The following is a 20756-nucleotide window of genomic DNA, read 5'->3' on the forward strand; positions in this document are numbered from 1 at the left end:
CTCATGCTTACGTAGTAATGTTGTAAGACGAGAACCTCAGTTTCCTCTGAGGGCTTGTTATAACACGATGGTTCCAGTGAAAAGGAACTGTGATACCATCACTTCTGGTCACATAATGAGCCAGATCACACTTACTTCACTAACTTTGTTACACTCTCTTGCTCAACTTGTTATACTAAAGTAAGTTTATGTGGCATGCATGAGTTGATAAAAGAGAACATAAAAAGAAGAACATGAGATAAAAGAGAACTTAAAAAGGATTTGCTGATAGGGAAAGATTGTTGTTGTTGGTGGTGATGATATAAATACACGTTTGTACAAGTTTCAACGTAGGTGTAAATCTATATGTACTGTATTTCCTTTAGCAACTGCTAATAGTATGCAATATTTCAAGGTACCATCTATGCTGTAAATTCCTGTGTATTTTCTCATCATCTCATTTGATTACCTCCAGGACCCTCCTGGATTTGTCTTTATAGAGCAAAAAAAAAAAAAAAACATCAGTAGAAGGTCAGGGTCAAAAATACAGGCCTTTCACCCAGGTGACCGCTATGCTGTTTGTTGTTTTTTAAAGGGACTCTTTTAACTGTTTCACCTCTGTATGTAAGTCTGGTAGTTCTATGTCACCTATGTGACAAAATATAAAAAAATGTTTGATCACAAAAAAACTCAACTCTGATTTTTTCTTTTTTAACCGTCACCAAGTAGTTCTGTTGTGCATTAACTGTGAATGGTCACATATTTGAAACAAACTGTTTCACAACTTTTATTAAAATAGAGGGGGCGCATATACTGTGACATCATATGAGCCATAGAGACAGTCTCTGCAAAAAAAGTACACATTTTTTCCGTTTTGCCATGGGATTCCAATGCAAAAGAGTACTTTTTTGCCAGTATGGATGTGAAATGGGTCTTAAATTGTATTCATTATGGTCTTTAAAAAGTCTTTAAAAGTCTTAAATTGAACTTGTTTAAACCTATAGAGACCCTGTTTTACAAAATACTTATTAGATATATTTTGGCAATATTTCATTTAAAAGCGAGACTAAAGTTTATGCATTTGATATTAATGTATTTAAGACATTTCATGGGATTTTAAGAACATTTTAGACAGTTTAAGGCCTTAAGATCAAATTATTGGATCTTAGTTTGAGTTTTAAGACTTTTTAAGACCCTGCAGTAATCCGGGGGGGAAACAAACCATCTCTTTCCACTGACTTTTAATTGAAAGAAGGAGCATCCCTGACAAATTTGACAAAAAAAAAAATGGTCAAAAGCTGGTGTGTGGTCAAATGCACTACCAACAAGTTAAAGAACACCGAAATAAGTTTTTAAAATCTGATGAACCGTAAACCAAAAGTGGATATTAGCTAACATTAGCTTGCTAACATATAGCTAACATTAGCTTATTATCATAGAGCTAACATTAGCTTATAAACACATACTTAACATAAACGTATTAACATATAGCTAACATTAGCTTATTAACACATACTTAACATTAGCTTATTAACATAATAGCTAACATTAGCTTATTATCATAGAGCTAACATTAGCTTATTAACACATATTTAACATTAGCTTATTAACATAATAGCTAACATTAGCTTATTAACATATAGCTAACATTAGCTTATTAACACATACTTAACATTATCTTATTAACATATAGCTAACATTAGCTTATTATCATAGAGCTAACATTAGCTTATTTTCATAGAGCTAACATTAGCTTATTAACACATACTTAACATTAGCTTATTAACATATAGCTAACATTAGCTTATTAACACATACTTAACATTAGCTTATTAACATAATAGCTAACATTGGTTTATTATCATAGAGCTAACATTAGCTTATTATCATAGAGCTAACATTAGCTTATTTTCATAGAGCTAACATTAGCTTATAAACACATACTTAACATTAGCTTATTAACATAATAGCTAACTATAGTTTATTATCATAGAGCTAACATTAGCTTATAAACACATACTTATCATTAGCTTATTAACATATAGCTAACATTAGCTTATTAACACATACTTAACATTAGCTATTAACATGATAGCTAACATTGCGAATAGCCAACTTGTGATTTCTGGAAGACATGTGCCTAAATAATCATATGATGTGCTTCAATCTAATAGTTTAAGCTAGAAATAGACATTTTTGTTCCAGTTTCAGCCCATGGTTGTCTAAAAGTTAACTTTAAATATACTGTGTTTCAGGATCGCACAGTTGGCCTCATTGTAACAGCTGATGTCTCATGTCTGTATAAGTCTGTATCTGCTTTTGTTCTCTTAGAAGTTCTTTCGGTTTGGCATTTTATAAAAACTTCCAGGTTTTTGTCCAGGTTATTTAACCTGTTGGTAGCACATTCTACCACACAGCAGCTTTTTAAACGTGCTCTGTCTCTACAAGGATACGCTGATGTATCACACCCTATGATCACACCACACCAACTCAACATTGATGTTGAAGTTGAAAATAGCAACAAGGAAGGCTCTAATGCTAATTTCCCTAACCAAATTTTCTTTGTTTACAATTCAATATACAACAATGCAACGGACCAGCTCGCCACTGTGTGAAGAGTCTGACCTTTGTCAGCTCAATAACTTTATGGTCATTGACTCCCGTACAGCGGTGAAGTCCCTCTTCCAGCCCTAAAGGTGTGTTTGCTAGAATCGCTGGACTCTGATCTAAAAGTCCGCCATTCATCGAACTGTTTTATTAGAGTCCACACAAAACAAACACACAGGACCCAGCGGTGGCACCATGTCAGCACTGACATCTGCTCTCAGGGACACATTTATGGTCACATTGTATGTTCTGCATTTGTGAAACGGTGCTGGTAGAACTCTGCATCAGTATATTTATAGTACGTTTATGTGGCAGTGTGAAGTCTTTGGTTCTCGTTCCTCATTTTTAAAATAGCAGATTAATAAGTAATAATCTTTATGAGGTATCATAAATCTCTTTACAGCACGTTCAACTGCTCACTGTAAATAAAATGAAACAAAATGAACATGCAGGGTGGCTAACAATCAATACAATATGTGTGATATTATTATATAATAATATAAAAATGACACATATTAATTAAAAATTGCATTTGTTGTTTAGTTATATATTATCTACCCGTTAAATCATGCAAAACCGACTAACTGTAATATGACAAATGTCTATTATACCAAACATATTACCTACTGATTTAATGTTTCTGTTATTTCAAAAAAAATAAAAAAAATCATAAATAAGAATCAGATCAGATTGAAAAAGATCCAAAAGCCAGACCACACAAGCCAGAAAATAAATATAAAACAGAATCCAAGGTAAATCTAAATTATATATTATATATAAATATATTAAATATACTATAAATGACGATGTCACAACTGCTGGTAGTTTGGGAACCAAAATTACTGTTTTAAATGGTTAGTAATTGTAAAATAGTTTTTTTTTTAAACAAAAGTGGATGCCCTGTAAGCCAAACTCCTTAGATATAATCTATCGATACGTGTGTATTGTAGCCAGCTACCCTGACACACCCTGCCACTGTTCTTCACTGATAACCTCCAAGTTCGCAGCCACAGTCTCCCACTGTGAGATCAATACTTTTTTTTTTTTGTATGCCATTCACTCAGTTTGTTCCTTTAGGTGGCCCAGGTTTGCTTCCGGGGTCTCTTCTTCTGTTCACGACCTCAGCCTGTAACAGAGGCATCACTGTCTCACTCCCTGATAACAGGGAGCGCTTAATGTTTAGCCCAAGATCCACACACACACACACACACACACACACACACACACCTACACACAGGGAAGCAGAGGGATTACAAAGGCGCAGACACCCATATGCTGCCCAGGGATGGAGGCGAGGAAGCTAAATGCGAGGAGAACACAAGGTAATAATGGCAAAGGTGAGAATTATGAATTATAATAATATTAATTGTTTATTATGTTTAGTACTTGTGGAAGGCCACAGTTGGTGGAATAATATGGCATTTGTTGTTTTTGCATCCTAATCCTAGTTGAAGTCTTCCAAGTGATGGATTTATGGATATAATGCTACTGTTAGACCATTGTAACTTTATGTTGACAATAAATAATTTAAGGACAGTGACAGGCACCGAGAAGATTTGGTATTGGTAAATAGTGCGTTGATGTAGCCTAGTTGAAGATTTTCCAAGCCTTTAACTTGCTAAGCTGGGTTATTAGCCTGTTAATCCATATTAGAGCATGTCCACCGTGCTGTGTGTCCTCTACACCAGCTATTCTCAACCTTGGGGTCCCGACCCTAATTGGGGTCGCGAGATGATTTCTGGGGGTCGCCAAATCATTTTGGAAGTCAGTTTTTATCATTTTGTGGTCAATTTGTGTCTTTTTTGGTCATTTTGTGTCTTTTTTGGGTCATTTTGTGTCTTTTTTCTGGTCATTTTGTGTCTTTTTTTAGACAATTTGTGTCTTTTTTTAGACAATTTGTGTCTTTTTTTAGACAATTTGTGTCTTTTTGGTCATTTTGTTTCTTTTTTGGGTCATTTTGTGTCTTTTTTGCATCATTTTGTTTCTTTTTTGGTCAATTTGTGTATTTTTGTGGTCATTTTGTGGTCAATTTGAGTCCTTTTTTGCCTAACTTTATGTATTTTTTGGGTCATTTTGTGTCTTTTTGATCTGAACTGTGCGCATGATATTCTGTTCTCTATAAAGAGATGTAAACCATCTCTATAGAGACAGCAGTGTTTTCTGCTTCTCTAATGCTTCACCCATTTAAAATTAATGAAAAAATTATTTAAGGCTAACTGTTTGGACTGTAGAATGTAATGACCAACAGTGTCAATAACCCAAATATCCAATAACTTTTCTTTCAAAATACATCTCGTTATTGAGTTACATTCATGGTCACAAAGAGAAATGAAAGGAACCCTCATTCATAATCCCAATGTCAACAAAAATTGAAACACAGGATTGCAAGCTGTTAACTGTCGATTAAAAAATAACTGACACTTTCCCCCCCTTTTTTTTAAATACAGGAACTTACGCAAGATGATTAGGGCCAGGTAGGAGAAATAAATCATTAGTAATGGTGATAATAATATGACTACTCCCATAAATATTGTGGTTATTGCTCATTTTATGACATTGATGGAAATCAGGTTGTAGCTAGCAGTCTACCAAACTGTTCAGATAGACGTAGTTTCTCTGGAAACAATGTTACAATGTTACTTATTGACACAAATCTGTGATTATCTTTCCAACTTTACAAAAAACAAAAAATTGACTTCATTATCGTCATTTCAACTTTTTTCTCGAACTGCATACTGAAAAAAAAATCCTTCTCTCATTATTTTTTTGTCACTAATGTTAATGTAAACCTATGTCACTACATCAGTGATGTAAACACAATAGTAAAAAGGGCCGATTCAATTTAAAATATGATCAGTTCAGAAACATGCATCCTTTTTTTATGTATCCTTTTCAATTACCTGAGTGTAACTGAAGTGTTTTAAAGGTGCTGGATACACAATTCAGGACTTTAATAAAGCAGTAAATAAACATTTTACTTTACAAGCAATGATACTGAAGTGATCGGTTTGAATGTTCTGTGTAGCATTTAAAAAGTTCAGTCTGATTTCCTTTATTCATTCGATGAGATAGATAGATAGATAGATAGATAGATAGATGGATAGATAGATAGATAGATAGATAGATAGATAGATAGATAGATTAGCGCCACTCCCATGTGTTTTTTTTTTTACAGTAACTTTGTAGCTGGAGCCAGCAGCTCGTTAGCTTAGCTTAGTTTAGCATAAAGACAGAGGAACTAGCTTCACTCTAAGCTAACCACCTTTGAGCTCCTCTAAAGGTCACTGATTAACATATCTCGTATGTTTACCACATACAAAAACTGTAGAATAATAATTAAAATTGGTTAATGGTTAATAATTTAAGCAGTGGTGGAAAGAAAATAAGTACATTAACAGGTCTGTTGTTTTGAATGCAGGACTTTTACTAATGGTGGAGTAATTTCACAGTGTGGTAATAGTATTTTTACTTAGGTAAGGGATCTGAATACTTCTTCCATCACTGGTTTTGAGTGTCAAACTGTTTTAGGAAATGGCCTATAAAACATAACACATCTTTGCTAACGTTATTTTAAAGATGAGTGGTACCATCACATTTGTTTTTGTGCCACTTTACCCACATTTTGTATATATAAAAGTCCAGTCAAGTCAAAGTTTATTCATAGAGCACATTTAAAAACAACCTCAGTTGACCAAAGTGCTGTACAGTTATTAAAATAGAATAAAATCATACACAAATAGTTATAAATAAAAACAATGAAAACAATAAAATACAAAAAAAACAGTAAAACAATAAAATAGGAATAAAAACTCAATCCAAAAACAGAGTTACAGATAGAAAAAAAATAATAAAAGGGTAAAATAGTAAAAGAAAGCCAAGGATTCTTGCCTAGCTGGGACTGAACGCCATGGAGAAGAAGAAGACGAAGAAGATTACTTTATTAATCCAACAATGGGGAATTTCAACCTCTGCATTTAACCCATGGATTATGTAGCAGTGATCTCCAAAGCAAATTCTGACGTATTCTTTCTTTAATATAGTAAAATAGTGTATGTGTGGACCTGGCCTAAACCTCTTCGCATACAGGACATGTCATGCACATTTACTGTGTGGTGTGTTTGACAGCAGAGTGGTTCAGCATCCTGCATGTAAAGTTTTGTTTTGTACCAATTAGAAGAAGAAGAAGGGGAAGAAGATTACTTTATTAATCCCACAATGGGGAAATTCAACCTCTGCATTTAACCCATCCTTTTTTACACACAAGTGAACACACCATGCAAGGAGCAGTGGGCAACACAATACTGCACCCAGGGAGCTGTGCAGGGGAGTTAGGTGCCTTGCTCAAGGGCACTTCAGTCGTAGACCTGTCAGTACCGGGATTCGAACCGGCGACTCTCAGGTCAAGCCCGATTCCTAACCTCTAGGCCAGGGATTCCCAAAGTGTGGTGCGCGGACCCCCAGGGGTGCACGAGCTGCCGCTAGGGGGTGCGTGAGATGAAAAATGTAATGGCGGTCTGATAATTACACATTTAAATTTTTTTCCCCCACACAATAAAGACGTGTAAATAAACATTTCCTTTGCAAAATGTAAAATCAAAAACTGTAATATTAATTAATAAATAAAAGCAGGCTATTCAAAATGCACTTCATCTTAAAATGAAGTGCAGAAGAAGTTATCTTCCATTTTTCCAACCCGTGTTATGATGACGGGTTGTTTAGCGCCACACTAAACTTGCTGCAATTTTTGTTCAACACGGCTAAAAATATTATTACATTTTCCCAACTTATGTGCTTCCTGCCTCTGATCCTGAGCCTGTCATCATCCTCTTTGCTCTTAAAAGTGGAAGCTTGCGCATAACTTTGTTGCATTATATTGAAACTGTGTTACAGTGTTTCAGATTAATTCAAATGCGAGAGCGCATTGTTGTGATTGTGATTATTTTATTATATGTATGTTCTGGTCATTTGAGCATGATTAAACATGCCGCCTTTAATATGGCTATAAAAAAAGCTTATTGCATTTCGTTTTTTGAAGGCGTGGGGGATTGGGGGTGCGTCAACCTGGTTGGGACATAGAAAGGGGTGCACGGCTAAAAAAGTCTGGGAACCGCTGCTCTAGGCCACGGACTGCCCAATAGATAAATAGATAAAAGATTCAAAAATGGGCCAAAAATGTACAGTAATTACAGTTTCTGTGTAACAGGGTCAGGTGTTGGAGATGAAGCCCCAGCAGCGCCACATGGCAGCGTCTCCACTCGTCCTCTGTCCACCGCGGCTCGTCTCTACGTGTACGCGCTGCACGGCTGCCTCTGTGAGGTGGCCTTCACCGCCGTGTGGGACTGGTGCAGCACCCGGGACCGGAGCCTGCCGGGCCACAGCAGCCTGTGGGCGCTGCCTATGTACGCCACCGCCATCTACCTCATGGAGCTCCTGAGAGGCCGGCTGCTGGCTCAGCATCTCCCGCTGCCGGTGCGTCTGGCCGCCTACACCACGTTCATCTACCTGTGGGAGTTCAGCTGGGGGGCGGGGCTGAGGCTGCTGGGGGCGTGTCCCTGGGACTACTCAGGGCATCGCTATAACCTCGGAGGACTGGTGACTCTGGAGTACGCACTGCCCTGGACTGTGGCGGCATTTATAGCTGAGCATCACGTGATCAGGAACACTCTGAGGATAACGCTGCACGACTGAACTCAAGTCAGTCTGGAAAACTGTGCTTCCAGAAACAACTAGCATTTATGGACCTTGTTTTCAGAACAATTTTCGCATTTTGATGTTTAACCCTTTATTGGGTGAAGAACTATATTCGGTAACTTCAGTGGAGATCTAAACTAGGACCTCGTGTCTCTCTGTGAGGTCGTAGAACCACATGGATTTCTTCCAGCTAATCAGCAAAGATCAGGCTACGTCACAGACAGTGACACCATGACATCTGACCAATCAGTATGATAATAATATAATAATATTAACTTTACTGGCCTCACTGCAAAAAAAGAAAAGTTGGGTAAACTCAAAATTTCAAGGCAACAAACTTCGATAAAATTTTAAGTTGGACAATTAAACTAAATATTTTAAGTTTTGTTTTTGAGTTTGCTCAACTCTGAATTCAGATTTTTGTCAACTCAACTGTAAGTTGTACTAACTTACAATTTTACATTGTAATAACTTTTAATCCTTACTTCTGCAATGTGCTGAATTGGCACGATTGTAATGGCGCTATGAAATGTCAGCTAATAGTGCAACCACAATTTTGCATTAGCATTGCTAACTAACGGCTACTCTTGTAGCTGTAACAAGCAGCGCCGCTAGCATCAGTTAGCCGCTAGCATCAGTTAGCTGCTAGCTTTTGCTAATGAATTTCACCGCTTTCCTGCATTTCACAACAAAGAAATAAGAGTTAGCAGAACTATTGTCCCTTGTTGTGAACCCCAACTTAAAGATATAAGTAACAACAACTCACCAACTTGTTTTTGAGCAGACAACTGGCTTCCTTTGTTGTGCTAACTTACATTATTGCCCTAAATGTCAATAATTTATATTTCCAAGTTTTACCAACTTAAATCACTGTTTTAGGCCAAAAAATACAAGTTGGCTTTTTTGCAGTGTCATGGTGACTAAGTCCATTATTCATATACAGTCTATGGAATAAACCAGCATTGAGCAGAGCTGATACTGTCACACAGCAGACACCGGTATGTGAGCCATGTTTTTTTCCAGGTGATTTTTATCTTACAACAAGTACACACCTATCCTACACCCTTATCTTATCTCAACAAAAATTTGGCCAGTCAGTTCTGGCTTTCTTTGGAAAATTCCCTGATAAATACGTGGTGTTGGATAAATAAGAAGCTGACAAACTCAATGTGGCACGCAACACATGAATATAATTCAACAGTGTGATGAGTGTTCCTAAAACATGTCGGAACTGGTTTAGCATACTTTCAGCCAATGTGAAAATATATTAGGAGGCTGATACTACTGAGAGTGAAAGTGATCTCTTTTCTACTATTTCTCTTGTTTATGGAGTTGGAGGCTTTATGAGACAGTTCATGTGCAAAATGGAGTGAATTAATTATCGCATAACCACTACAGCAGAGGGGGAATCTGGAAAAATGTGATAATTGGGAAGTGAATGTCTAAATCTGTCATAATAATAATAATAATAACAACAAGTTATCGCAACAGATTTATTAATTTATTTCTTTTATAAAATATAAATTACCTGCAATGATGAGATTCATTAATTTAACTATAATAAAGTACAATTTACAGTTTCAATAGCTTATAGTGTTTATCAATACTGCTGGGTCAATGTTCACTTTCACAAACTTACACGGGTGCTCTGAATTTACATGACTTGCTGAGTGTACTTCAATTATTTAATTTTACATGAGTTCTCCTCCCCATCTATACAGAATACTGCACAATATATTTATTCCGTTTGTGACTTCAGGGTCTCTTCCGCTCTGGATTTTGGACCACAAACAGGGCAACAGTCGCCTCATCTCTCTGCCACTGGTGCCTGAAGGAGAACAAACAATACTCGATTTTCTTTGGAAATGATCAAATCTTTACAGGAGGTGACACACTGCAACACTTTTACCGAATAATGTGTACACTGACTGGAAGAGTTTGTCATTAATTGTTAATATTGACTCACTGGCTTTGTTCAGGAATGAGTAAACTGTCTCCTGCAGAGAGAGAGAACTCCTGCTCATCCATGGTTACTTTTGAGGATCCCTCCTGAGAGAAAATGAAGGAAAAAGACAGTTATTACACAGATACAGTAACTGTATTCCACATTTGACACGGTTCGCCGCTTATAAGTGCATCTCAATAAATGAGAATATCATAGAAAAGTTTATTTATGTCAGTAATTCAATTCAAAAAGTGGGAATAACACATTATTTAGATCCATTACACACTGAATGAAACTTTTCATGTCTTAATGTATTGAATTTCTTCTAATTATAATGATTATGGCTTACATTTAATGAAGAACCAAAATTACAAAAGATCAATTTTAAAAAGTATGTTTAATATGGAAATGTTGGCCTCTGAAAATATATTAATAGTAATCTACTTTATCAACATCCATCCATCCATCCATTTTCTTCCACTTATCCGGGGCCGGGTCGCGGGGGCTTTATCAACATATTCAGCCAAAAATACACAAAAATCATGAAATCCGAGTTGAAAAATGATACTATTTACTAAAACAAAATACACAAATATGCTTAACGAACTGTTTTGGAACTTGAAAATGTGAACATAGGATGTAAATATGAACATATAAAAAGGTAAAAATTTAAATATATTGAAACTATATACAAAATGTCCCATAAAAACTTCTGTACTATCAAATTAAAACTATCATATCTTTGGTTTTACATGATCTAGGAATGTCAAACAAAAATTGGGAGAAAGTTTCAAGTCTGTACTTTGGAGTGAAGTTGATAGCAGCGCTCCATGCGACCTTGTTTTATTGTTAAACGCCATGTGATCTGATCAGGACAGCACGATCATAGACCCCAGAGGGTTAATGTGAAATTTTGATAGAATGTGAGCCAAAAGATGTCTGATGTGGGATACAGTGACATCACACTTTGGGTCAGCTCTTAGAGACCGGTTGGATGAATGGAGTTACAGAAGGAACGACACTTTAGTGAACATACCATTTGCCAAATCCACACATCACTTTGCCGCAGTGACGTCTCGGTCTGGCCAGGTCCAAACACCATCACCTGTCATGGTCGTAAGACAGAGCATTACTGCATCTCTTCCATATCTTCATCATCATCATCATGATCATCATCATCATCTCAGCATATATCAGTCAGTACTGAAAATCCAAGATTAGCCATAGGGAATGTCAATATTTCCTTTTGGGGTTTGATTTTACTCAAGTACTGTACTTAAGTACAATTTTGAGGTTCTTGTACTTTACTTGAGTAAGTAATATGTAACTTTATACTTCTACTCCGCTACATTTAGAGGCAAATATTTCATTTTTTACTCCACAACATTTAGCTGATTACTTTTCAGGTCGAGATTTATCATAAAAAACCTGATCAATTAAAAGTGATAAGACATTTTTTAAATTAAACATCATACCAGTGTATTAAGTAGTTAAAATGAGCCCTGTCTTTACAAAAATAAAGCGCTTACATAAATGCAGTAATACAAAAAAATCTAATAATATATTTGAAATAAATATATAACAATCTGAGTGAGGCCATTCTGCATAATGATTACTTTTACTTTTGATACTTTAAGTACATTTTGATGCTGATACTTTTGTACTTTTACTTCAGTAAATTTTGAATGCAGGACTTTTACTTGTAGTGGAGTAATTTCACAGTGTGGTGTTAGTACTTTTACTTAAGTTAAGTATCTGAATACTTTTTTCACCACTGGATTTGGTTTAAATTTCACTCTGCTTTATGCCAAAACATCTCAGTATAGCATTACATGTGGATAATACAGCTTTGTAAGTTTGTTTGGAGCTGTTTGTGATCTTGCAAAACTACTGCCAACCACAGTAACAGTACCTTACGTTAAAGTTCTCAGGTATTAAACATCTAAACAAATGTTCCATATCCTAATTTTACTATTGCTGCTTTTTCTATTCTGTACACTCTGCATCAACTGCCTCCTCTGTTGCTCTTCTTTTTGTTTCTTGGTAAAAAGGGTTTAGTCATTTTTAGTCAGTGAATGAACAAGAACGTATGAAATTCAGATAAATAACAATGCTGTTTGCATTGTGGTTGGCCCTGTTAGTGATCTGAGAATGTGTTGGATTAAATCAGGAATCCACTCTAACGCTAAAAATATATTATTGCTATTGTTGGTAGCAGAGTGAATAGTATCTTACATCCAGCAAAACTGATCTGATACTTTCCATGAAAACACAAACAGCAGTTGCCCGTATGTCAGCCAAGTTTTTTTTGTTTTTTTATCTACAACAAGTCTACACAGCTAACCCTTGTGTTTGTCTCTATTGTGTTTACAAAATACAGGGATTAAGTTTTGTATTTCACTGGAAAAGATATCTACGTGTGTCTTGGAATAAAAGCTTTCCTGGGGAAAATGAGTTTTGGAGTGAGTCTTTCCTTATCTAGATTGGGTCTAAGCCAGATTTTGAAGCGCCTTAAGGTAAATTTGTGATATTTGTCTGTAGAAATAAAAACAGGTTTGACCAAAATTCGCTTTATGAGAGCCTTGCCTGAATAAAATAGTGAAAATTATTATTTAAATCAGCATCTGGTCAAATAAGATTCAAGTCTCTGTGTTTAAATTAATGAAATTAAAAATAAATATTCACAGTGATAAATCCATGTTCCATATCTCTTGATATATGTAAAAAATAAAAAAAAATGTAAAAAATAAACAAAAATCATCTTCTTTTCCTGTAAAACCAATCATTGATTACTTATTCTACAAAAATGAATCAAATCAAATGAGACTTTGGGCAACTATCTAGCCACACTGATCATATAAAATTGCACTTCAGCATTTCTGGGTCATCTGGGTTTCTCGTGAAGTATGAAACGTCCTCGCCAGAAATAACTATTTTCTTGTTCTTGCCCACTCGAGAACAAGAACACATTTCTCTGTTCTTGTGGAGTATGTGAAAGGCTTAAGAGAAGAGAGGTTTGTTTGGGAATCAGTTGGAAAAAAACACTTGAATTAATAGAAAATGGGGTTACAGTCAAGGTTATTATAGTTAGAAAAACTAATGAAAACTAGAATTGAAAAAACATTTTCGTAAACTGAGATAAAAATAAAAATGAGAGCTTTTTTATTTTTTAAACTGTATTGTGTGGTTACAAAACTAAAATTATAGTGAAATGTCCTGCGTTTTTGTTTTTGTCAACTTTTTTCATACATAAACCTTTTTGGTTGATATGAAATAATTTCATCTATCTGGTTTTATGCGTTAATAACCTTATTGGGGCTGAGATGGATAATAAATAAAGACAACATTTATTGTGACCTTTTTGAATCTTGCACCCATTAAACTAATTGTAATTGTACCTCATTACAAAAAAACTAAAACTAACAGTAAGACTAATAAAAACTAAACTAAAACTAAGCATTTTCCAAAAAAGAAAAACTAAGTAAGACTAGCAAACTCACTCTAAAAAAAATAATTTAAAATAACTGAAACTAAAACTTTGAAAACAAAAATTCATAACGAAACTAAAACTTTGAAAACAAAAATTCACAACGAAACTAAAACTTAAACTAATGAGAAATCAGAAACTATTATAACCTTGGTTACAGTACAGTAACCAACCTTTTGATTTAAAAAAAAACAAGAGTTCTACTTCAGGGATGCTTTTGACTGACATGTGACATGCAGACTTTATAATTCATACAACCTCCGTCTCAAACTGGGCTCCGAACACGTTGACGGGCCCGCCGCTGGCGAGGGACGGCCTCTGTTTGTTGATCCAGTCTTTGAAGCAGAACGGTGACATCACGTTCATGGTGTTCATCTGGAACAGAGGTTCTCTGAAGACTTCATCTGTTCATACAGAGATAACCATGACGGCACCAGGTCAAAATGACAGGAAACTAGGGCTGGGCAATATACAGGTACATCTCAATAAATTAGAATATCATAGAAAAGTTTATTTATGTCAGTAATTCAAATCAAACAGTGGAAAAACACATTATATAGATAAATTATATATATATATATATTAATTTATTTAATTTCTTCTAATTATAATGATTATGGCTTACATTTAAAGAAGAACTAAAATTCAGTGTCTCAAAACATTTGAATATTACAAAAGACCAATTTTAAAAAGTAGGTTTAATATGGAAATGTTGGCCTCTGAAAAGTATGTCCATCTATATGACTCAATACTTGGTTGGGGCTGTTTGATTTGAACTACTGGAAATGGACTTTTCCATCATATTCTAATTTATTGAGATGCTCCTGTATCAATATAAAAAATATATAGATATATTTTTAAATGTTGATTGTCTTTTTTTTCCTTCTTCTTTTTTAAGGAAGAGGGAAGAAAGTGTTAGAGCGTAAAGCTTTTCCAGCTTCTACCTCTCACCCGGGTTCTTTCTTCTAAACTTGGTCTTACCAAAACACTCAGGACAAATGAATAAAGTCAACCATTTATTGAAAGAATCATAGCCAAATGCAATGCTCAGCACTGGACTCTGCAATGTGACCTCGATGGAACCACAGGGCAGAGTGATTCCAAACTTCCTTAAAGGAACACTCCACCGTTTTTTCATATTAAAACATGTTATTCGGTCAAGTAAGACGAGTTGATACAGACCTCTTGCGTCTCAATGCGTGCACTCAATCGCCCTGGCGCGCGGCGCCACTTGGCTAGCACTTAGCTTAGCCCAGTTCATTCATTAGGATCAAAACAGATGGACAGTTAGAAGCGACCAAACTCCTCCACGTTTTCCCTATTTAAATACAGCTACACGAGTAGTTAAACGACCAAGTATGGCGACACAAAATAAAACGTGGCGCTTTTCGAAGCGGATAAAAAGGAGAACTATGATGTATGGCGGAATAGCACTTGGGAGCACTTCGACTCGGCGCAGTAATATCATCACTCCTGAAAAATCTTCTCCCCTCAGGAGTGATGATATTACTGCTGCCCTTAGGCCTACTAGGGTTTGTCATATTTGTTTTCTTTGTAATGTTCATTATTCTTTTCTCATATGAATATATTTATTTCAAAAACGATTGGCCTATTTAATTTCATAGGCTATTTTTTATTAAAGATATTTTTTAATTTAAATGTGCACTTTATGGAGCTTTAATTTAAAAAAAAAAGAAGGTATTCCTGTTGTTATACAGTATTTATGTTCACTTAAATAAACGGTTTCAATAAAACTACTTGTGACATGTCATATTTGGCTTTGACTGAACATTTGCTCTCACTTTGCAATAAAAATATCGGGATATATATCGTATATCAATATTCAGCCTAAATATATCAGAATATGACTGTTGGTCCTTATCGCCCAGCCCTACAGGAAACACAAGACCCTCATTTGAGAACAACTCACTTGGATCAGGCCTTCCTGTTTTGTTCTGCTTTGATGCCATAAACCTGCAAGTCAACCAACAACAACAAATTGTATTAAAACACATGACCTGGTCTGATGGATAACAATGAAGATGGGTAGATGTCTTACTCTTTGATTATTGGCACCAGTTCGGTTCCAAGATCCTGACAGTAAAACCATTTCTCAAACAGCACATCAGTGGTGTTTTCCACATAGTACCTGAAAGCAACAACACACGCTGATGTTAATGAGGCTTTCACATATACGACTATTTTCTTTCTCTCTCACTGAATGCATTGGCATGTTTGGTCTCAGTATACTTGTAAGATACACACTAATATATTGTTATTGTTTATTGTTGTTTGCACTTAAAAAAACATACAATCATAAAGAAAGAACCATACCAGAAACAGATCAAATGTGCAGGAAAGATCAAAAAGCCCAAAGGGCTTATAAGCGACCCTCCCTCTTAAACCTATAAATAACTATACTTTACTTAAATGACATAGCTAAATGACAATAAAAATACAAACAAAACAATGATACAGGTGATTAGAACATCTGTAGGGATTTTTTGAGCTTCTTCTTTTATGTATTTAAAGAGGAACATGATTCTGTTAGATTTTTTTATGTCATTCCACACTGCAAAAAAAAGAAAAGTTGGGTGAACTCAAAATTTCAAGGCAACAAACTTCGATAAAATTATAAGTTGGACAATTAAACTAAATATTTTAAGTTTTGTTTTTGAGTTTGCTCAACTCTGAATTCAGAGTTTTGTCAAACTTATAACTAAGTACTAACTTATAATTTTACATTGTAATAACTTTTAATCCTTACTTCTGCAATGTGCTCAATTGGCACGATTGTAACGCCGCTAAGAAATGTCAGCTAATGTTGCGACCACAATTTTGAGTTAGCATTGATACGCTAATGGCTACTCTTGCCATTACTCTACTCTAGCCGCTAGCATCAGTTAGCCGCTAGCATCAGTTAGCCACTAGCTTTCGCCAATGACCGAATTTCACAACAAAGAAATAAGAGTTATCAGAACTATTGTCCCTTGTTGTGAACCCCAACTTAAAGATATAAGTAACAACAACTCACCAACTTGTTTTTGAGCAGACAACTGGCTTCCTTTGTTGTGCTAACTTACATTATTGCCCTAAATGTCAATAATTTATATGTCCAAGTTTTACCAACTTAAATCACTGTTTTAGGCCAAAAAATACAAGTTGGCTTTTTTGCAGTGCACAGCACCACACCTTTATAGACAAATGAGAATTCAGCAACAGATCTAGTAGTGAACCTGAGGCAGTCGGTCTCCGTCAGCAGCCGTCTCCTCTCCACCACCAGCCCCACGGTGTTGGCCTGTCTCTGGGGGGAGTGTGGGATCCGAGCCGGCAGCAGGAACATCTACGTATAGAAGAAAAGAGACAAAGTTCATCACACATTTTATTGACAAGTGTACACTGGAGCGTTGTAAATGTGATCAGTTTAAACCGAAACAATCAAAAGGAGCAGTTCAAAGAGTAAATCATATTACTAGGACTGCATATATCATAAAAATATGTGATAACTACTGTTATGCAGTATAGAAAAGCATGTTAAAGTGTACCTCTCCCTCCTTGATGTGCACATCCTTGTGTTTCCCATTCTCTATCACCTTCACACACATGTCCCCCTTCACCTGGTAAAACAGCTATTTGGAAGGAAAAAAATGGAAGAAGACACATTAGATTAAAGAGAAACTGCACTGATATTACACAAATAAATGAATAGTGTAGAAATGTATAGGTGGAGAAAAGATGAGGGAGGTTGGGGTTTGAACATGAACAAAATAGTGTGGGTGTGTGAATTTTAATAATATCATCTCGAGGTGAAATAAACACCTTTAGCTGTGATTAAATTTCAGTAAATGCAATCAATACTTTGTAAAGTCTGTCTACAAGACAGCAAGCAGCTTTTGAAAGAGTTGTTTTTGAACAAAGTTTGGTTTTGACTGCCACTTCCAGAAGTTTGTACCCAAAGTTAACAGATTTAGCTGCTGTGATTTAATTGCAATAAACTAATAAAAATAAAATAAATAAGTATGCCAATATAACTACAGTATGAGGCCGATGCGTAAAAAGTCTGACGTCATGCTTTGTCAGGTCTGTCTGCAGGACGACAAGCAAACAACTTTTAAAATGTTTGTTTTCTAAGACAATTTCTCACTCGAGTTAAAGTTTTTCAACTCACACAAATAGTATTGTGTGATGCAAGTATCAAGTATTTGCATCACTTGGCAAAAAAATAATTTTTGCATCTTTTCATTCACTTTGTAGGGAATCACACCTCTACATTAGCTGCTACAAGCGTAATAAACCAGACTCTCTGTCAGTGGTCACAATGCATTGTGGGTTACATAAGCACCACAAGGCAGATGAATTTGTGAAATAAAAAAGACAACACCATATTGCTTTAATCATGCCTAATTATACGCGTATGTGTATTATATCTCAAAATATCTTAGAGTATTGCAAAAAATTACCACAGCTCTAAATTTCAAGATTAAGGTTAAGATTAATTACTTTATTAATCCCACAATGGGGAAATTTAACACATCCTTTTTACGCACAAGTGAACACACCATGCAAGGGTCAGTGGGCAGTTAAGAATCACTATTGAGCAACAGCTTGTTGCATGTGCTTGTCACCTGACCACCCTCTATACTTTGACTCTGTAAACTTTTAAAAAGGCTAACTAACAGAAAAGGATGCCAATGACAACATGAGTGTGGTGGAGTTTGCCCTGGTCAGTATGTTGGGAACTCCAAGTTTAAGGGATTTAACAAAAGTAAAGCAGTTAAATCAAGAACTGAGGGGCAAAATGACATCAGGAAATTATTTAAACTCTCTTATAGCTCTCCTATAGTCCTGGTGATGTGCAGTCACTGGAATATGTTTGGTAACGCTTTATAATAAGGTCCTTAATAACCATTAATTAACAAGTAATAAGGCCCTTGTAAGTCCTTACAAGATGCTTATTAACATTATTGTGTGTTTATAAGCGTATATAAGTGTTAATAAACACCCATGACCCACCCATTATGTCTTTGCCATGCCTTTATAAATCTGATTTTGTTTGCTTATTGATATTAAAATATACTTTATTGCTCATCTATTATAAGTTAACTATAAGTTAACTATGCTTTATGCAACTACTGGATCTAAAGTGAGTACAATGCATTTTTGCAATTTTACAATGCAATTATTACTTGTTAATTAATGGTTATTAAGGACCTTATTATAAAGTGTTACCAAACATATTCCAGTGACTGCACATCACCAGGACGAGAGCTATAAGAGAGTTGAAATCATTTCCATATAAGCATCATAAGGCATTGTTCTCGCTTTAGATCCAGTAGTTGCAAAAAGCATAGTTAACTTATAATTAACTTATAATAGATGAGCAATAAAGTATATTTTAATATCAATAAGCAAACAAAATAAGATTAATAAAGGCATGGCAAAGACATAATGGGTGGGTCATGGGTGTTTGTAATGCCATTATTAACACTTATATAAGCTTATAAACACACAATAATGTTAATAAGCATCTTGTAAGGACTTACAAGGGCCTTATTACTTGTTAATTAATGGTTATTACAAGGACCTTAACCCATAAGAACCTATGGTGACACGGGTGTCATAAACATTTTAAATGTTCCAGAAAATGTATGTTTTCTCAAGTACATAAGTGTGTTTTTCAGTGTTCTACAGCTACAGCAGCTTGTTGAGAAGCCATCAAATGAGGCAGTGTTATTTATTTATTTATTATTATTTTGTTACTTAAAAACAAATCTGAAATGGAATTTGTTGTTCAACAGCACTATTAATGTCACAATTTTTACATATGTGGTGGAGATGCAAAGAAAAATTTGTGTTTCTGTAAACAGAAAATGTGTCTAGTTTATTAAATTAAAAATAAGAAATATCATAAACATAAATACCATACTTTTTTTTTTAAACATCATAAATGTGTTCTATGTTGTACATGGGTTAATACAAAGTGTTACCCTTCTCTCTTACCTCCTCCCCTTCTTCTATATGATAATCCTTCCTCGTGTTAGGACCTCCAACAAACATGACATTCAGCTGGGAAAAGTGCCTGATGAAGAAATTAAGTCAATTATTGTCACAACATATCCTCAGTAGTAGTTAATGCACCAAAACTGTACACCAAAAGTAAAATTACTCACATGAGCTTGTTGCACACTGGTGGCAGAAAAGCATTCTCATTCTCTGCAATCCAGTTGGTCACATTCACAACAGAAGGTTTGCTGCTCATTTTTTTAAATTGATTGGGCTTCGTACTGCAGTTTTAATCCTGCTGTGCTGGTCTGACTAGTTCAAACTAGTGACTCACACTGAAAGTCCAAAATGCAGAAGAGGGAGTAGGCCCTAAGGGGGAGGAGTTGAGTTTACTAGGCAGATGAAAGGTTACTTCCACTGACATAATCAGTAACATGCATTCATCCTGCAGTGGCTCTGCTTTTCTCCTGGAAAGCCAACGGAAGATTAAACACAGGGACGGTGGTTTGGAGAGCCATGGCCGAAGAAATCAAAGAACAAGTAACTTCTTGAGAACAAGAACATCAGGACGTCAACATTTAACAACAGAACCAACACAGAAAAGTACTCAAGACTGATTTTAACAGGAAGGATTTTATGTGAAGTGAATCCATTGCTTGTCTGTTTTTCTCCCACTGTATTTTTATTATTTAGCTGTTTTTATCTTGATGGCATTTACAATTTTGTCAAGTCTGTAAAGTGTTTTGTAACTGTGTTTTGAAAAGTGCTAAACAAAATAGTTTTTATAGCTTTATATTCTGTTATAAAACACTGTTGAGCAAGAAAAAAATACACTAATCACACTAATTAAAACCAAATGTTATATTTAAGCTTTAAAAAATACTGTATTTATTAACATGTATAAATTAACCATAAAATAAAAGTTGGAATCTGCAAGTTAATATAATGTGACATGATAGATTCATTTTACAGGATTATTCATTTGCTGAATGGATTTGTATGTCAAATTACAGTAAATTCTATATACATATTGCTGAATGTAAA

At 35.2% G+C, this 20756-nt stretch overlaps 2 protein-coding genes across 2 annotated transcripts; one reads left to right on the forward strand and one right to left on the reverse strand.

Moving 5' to 3' along the window:
- Positions 1–3859: 3859 nt before the first annotated feature.
- LOC131958683 (transmembrane protein 229B-like) lies at positions 3860–9593 on the forward strand. The gene is made up of 2 exons (XM_059323835.1): positions 3860–3923; positions 7790–9593. Exons 1-2 carry the CDS (start codon positions 3872–3874, stop codon positions 8272–8274), a joined length of 537 nt encoding a protein of 178 aa, XP_059179818.1. The 5' UTR covers positions 3860–3871; the 3' UTR covers positions 8275–9593.
- Positions 9594–9810: 217 nt separating this feature from the next.
- haao (3-hydroxyanthranilate 3,4-dioxygenase) lies at positions 9811–20063 on the reverse strand. The gene is made up of 10 exons (XM_059323833.1): positions 19880–20063; positions 19710–19788; positions 17255–17338; positions 16946–17052; positions 15769–15858; positions 15640–15683; positions 13968–14113; positions 11259–11327; positions 10244–10326; positions 9811–10105 (listed from the first exon to the last, which is right to left on the reverse strand). Exons 1-10 carry the CDS (start codon positions 19966–19968, stop codon positions 10033–10035), a joined length of 864 nt encoding a protein of 287 aa, XP_059179816.1. The 5' UTR covers positions 19969–20063; the 3' UTR covers positions 9811–10032.
- Between the last annotated feature and the right edge of the window lie 693 nt (positions 20064–20756).

The sequence above is a fragment of the Centropristis striata genome, chromosome 20, assembly GCF_030273125.1.
Source record: "Centropristis striata isolate RG_2023a ecotype Rhode Island chromosome 20, C.striata_1.0, whole genome shotgun sequence".
Taxonomy (NCBI): domain Eukaryota; kingdom Metazoa; phylum Chordata; class Actinopteri; order Perciformes; family Serranidae; genus Centropristis; species Centropristis striata.